Source organism: Alligator sinensis, unplaced genomic scaffold (genome assembly GCF_000455745.1).
Source record: "Alligator sinensis unplaced genomic scaffold, ASM45574v1 scaffold1283_1, whole genome shotgun sequence".
NCBI classification, from domain to species: Eukaryota; Metazoa; Chordata; order Crocodylia; family Alligatoridae; genus Alligator; species Alligator sinensis.
The window spans coordinates 601,904-604,628 of NW_005842091.1; the positions used below are offsets into that span (position 1 = coordinate 601,904).

The window sequence follows — 2,725 nt, forward strand, 5'->3', positions numbered from 1 at the left end:
AGCCGCTGGGTTCAAACTCTGGATTGAGGGGGCGCCCCGACACGTTCATTAACGCGCAGTCGTTACTGCTGCACGAAGTACTAACGAAACGCGCATGGTGTTAGCGACGCCTAATAGCACCGCGCGGCAGCGTATTCGCACAGCTCGCGCCGTGACGCTGCGCAGCGTGATTAGCCTACGGCGCATTACGGTGCGTCTCCAGGGAACCCGAAATCCGTGGGAGCTGCCCAAACCCGCCCGGACAATTCGTGGTCACACCTCCGCAGGCACCACGCTCCAGCACAGCCCCCGCCCCACGCGCCCCGTGCCCTGCTTCAGCCCAGCGGGGGGTTGTTGCTTAAGGAACCTTTTCGTGTCCCAAACCGAATCAAGCCCGAATCCATCGGTCATTTGAAAACCACGTGTGGCCCTGCTATGGGCAAGCATCCTCCACCGCCACCTCCACCCGGGGCTTCAGATGTTCCCAATTCGTTTGGTGGGCATCCTAGGGCAGGCCCAAGCTCGGGGGCTTGGGATGCCCCCAGCCGTCCGGCCGAGGGAGGAAGTGCCCCAGGTCGGTGTCAAGCCGTGCACAGCCCCGTGTCAAGGGCGGAGGCCGAGCGGGACCCGGGGGGCGGGGGGGGAGGCGCGGAGCGGCACCGACCTGCAGCGCGGCTACATTGTATCCAGCCCGGCGCGGCGCAGCCAATCAGCGCCCGCCTCCGCGCCGGATGGAACGTTGGCCGGAAGCGCGGGAGCCTTCGGAGCGGGCGCGGGATGGAGGCCGAGGAGCTGCGCGGCCTGGAGGACGGCTTCGAGCACCGCTTCGCCGCCGAGCTGGAGGTGCTGGCCGACCTGGAAGGTGCGCGGCGGCGGTGGCGGGAGCTGGGGGTCAACTCCGGCGGGCTCTGGCCGGGCTCTCTCTGGCCGGGGCAGGCGGAGGAGCTCGAGTCCGAGCCTGTCCCTGCAGCAGGACCGTGGTGACAGCGCCACCTGGGCAGGCTGCCTGGCAGGCGGGTTCCAGGCACGCCGGGTGGATGTGGCAGTGGCCACTGGGGTGCTTGCGTGCATGTATGTGGGCATAAGTGCACGTGCTCTATGTGTGTGCTCATGTCTGCATATGGATACATACATGTGTATGTGCACGCCTGTATGTGCAGGTGCGTGCGTGCATGCCTGTGTGTGCGTCCCTGTGTGTGCGCACATGTGCATGTGTGTATGTGCAGACGTACGTGTATGTGTGCTTGCATGTATATGTCCTTGCATGTGTACATCCATGTGTGCATACAGCAGAGGGCACCAAAAATGGTTCAGGGGCTGGGGCACAGGACTGGTGAGGAGAGGCTGAGGGAACTGGGCTGATTGAGTCTGCAGAAGAGGAGACGGAGGGGGATTGAATAGCAGCCTTCACCTCCCTGCCGGGGGGCTGCAAAGAGGATGGAGCCGGGCTGTTCTCAGTGGGGGCAGATGGCAGGACAAGGAGCAATGGGCTCACGTTGCAGCAAGGGAGGTTTAGGGTAGATATCAGGAAAAACTTTCTCACAAGGACGGTGGTGAAGCACTGGAACAGGTTACCCAGAATGGTGGCATCTCCATCCTTGGAGGTGTTTAAGACCCAGGTAGACAAAGCCTTGCTGGGATGATGTAGTTGGGGCTGGTCCTGCTTGGAGCAGGGCGTAGGACTAGATGTCACCTCCTGAGGTCCCTTCAACCTGAATTTTCTGTGATTCTGAAGTGTATGTACATGCATACATGTGTGTGAGAGCATGTAAGAAAAGTGGACTTTCAGGTCTCTGTCAGTATATTAGAAAGGGAATGGGTGGGTCGAGAGATCAGTCCCAATCACATCAATTGCAAAGTGGTGCTGATGAAGATACTGAGGCTCAGTAACGTATTGGCAGTAGCGCTGGGTTTTGTCTGTTCTTTACCTCTCCTGGCGGCTTCCAACCTTAGTCACAATCTTCTCTGAGCCGGTCTACGCGCTAAAAAAATTGCATTGCGTATTAATTTTTCCCCCATGTGTTTCCCACCAGAACTCAGGATGCATGTGTTTGGAGCAAGTGGTTGTGTTGGATTCTGCTTGCAGGTGCGTCGGTTTACACCAAACGCGTGGGTGGGACCAAGTCAGATGTGAAGAAAGGGCAGAATCAGTTCAAGTTGAGCTGAACTAAACCCCTGTTAGCACCAGGTTTAATGCTGTGGGTGCTGGCTGGCCGGAGTAGGTCTGGCGCAGCCACACCTGCCCTAACATCATGCTATTTCAGGGCTGTTCCTCCAGGCACAATGACTACATAATCCCATCGTGCCTTTTCTAACAAAAATCTTTTCCAGATGTCACATCTTGGATGCCAGCCCCCAAAATCTCCCAGTTCCGGAATAGAAAGCAGACATTCGAAGAAGCCATCTCAGCCGGGGACGTGGTTAAGGACTCCGCTGCTCCAAACTGCAAGACGCACGCGGACGAGGACTCTCGAAATGGGGCTGGCCCGGCAGGGAGAACGGGAGATGCGAAGGCTCAGAAGCGGGATCTGGATTGTAGCCGTCACGCTTTGGAGGAGGAGGCGGAGGAGTGTTCAGAGAGCTTGCTCCCTCAGGAGCCTGCATCTGGGCTCAGTATGTTTGTCAACCGATGTTATTCGTTAGCTCTATATATATGCCAGCAAGCATCTGCCTTCATTTGGACTCTACCTTTCATTGTGGTGTTAGCTTGGCTAACTTGGCAGATGGATATCACTATGGAAAGAGG

General features: G+C 57.8%; 2 protein-coding genes across 3 annotated transcripts in view; one reads left to right on the forward strand and one right to left on the reverse strand.

Moving 5' to 3' along the window:
* The window catches only part of RPUSD1 (RNA pseudouridylate synthase domain containing 1), a 10,640-nt gene extending 9,883 nt beyond the window's left edge, over positions 1–757 (reverse strand). The window contains exon 1 of the mRNA XM_006024017.3: positions 644–757. The gene's annotated coding sequence lies outside the window, so the exon portion shown is untranslated. The remainder of the gene's footprint in view (positions 1–643) is intronic.
* The window catches only part of CHTF18 (chromosome transmission fidelity factor 18), a 35,419-nt gene continuing 33,387 nt past the window's right edge, over positions 694–2,725 (forward strand). For both annotated transcript variants that reach the window (XM_006024018.3, XM_006024019.3), the window contains exons 1-2: positions 694–841; positions 2,311–2,592. In XM_006024018.3, coding sequence (XP_006024080.1) covers positions 757–841; positions 2,311–2,592 — 367 coding nt within the window. In that variant the 5' untranslated portion in view covers positions 694–756. The remainder of the gene's footprint in view (positions 842–2,310; positions 2,593–2,725) is intronic.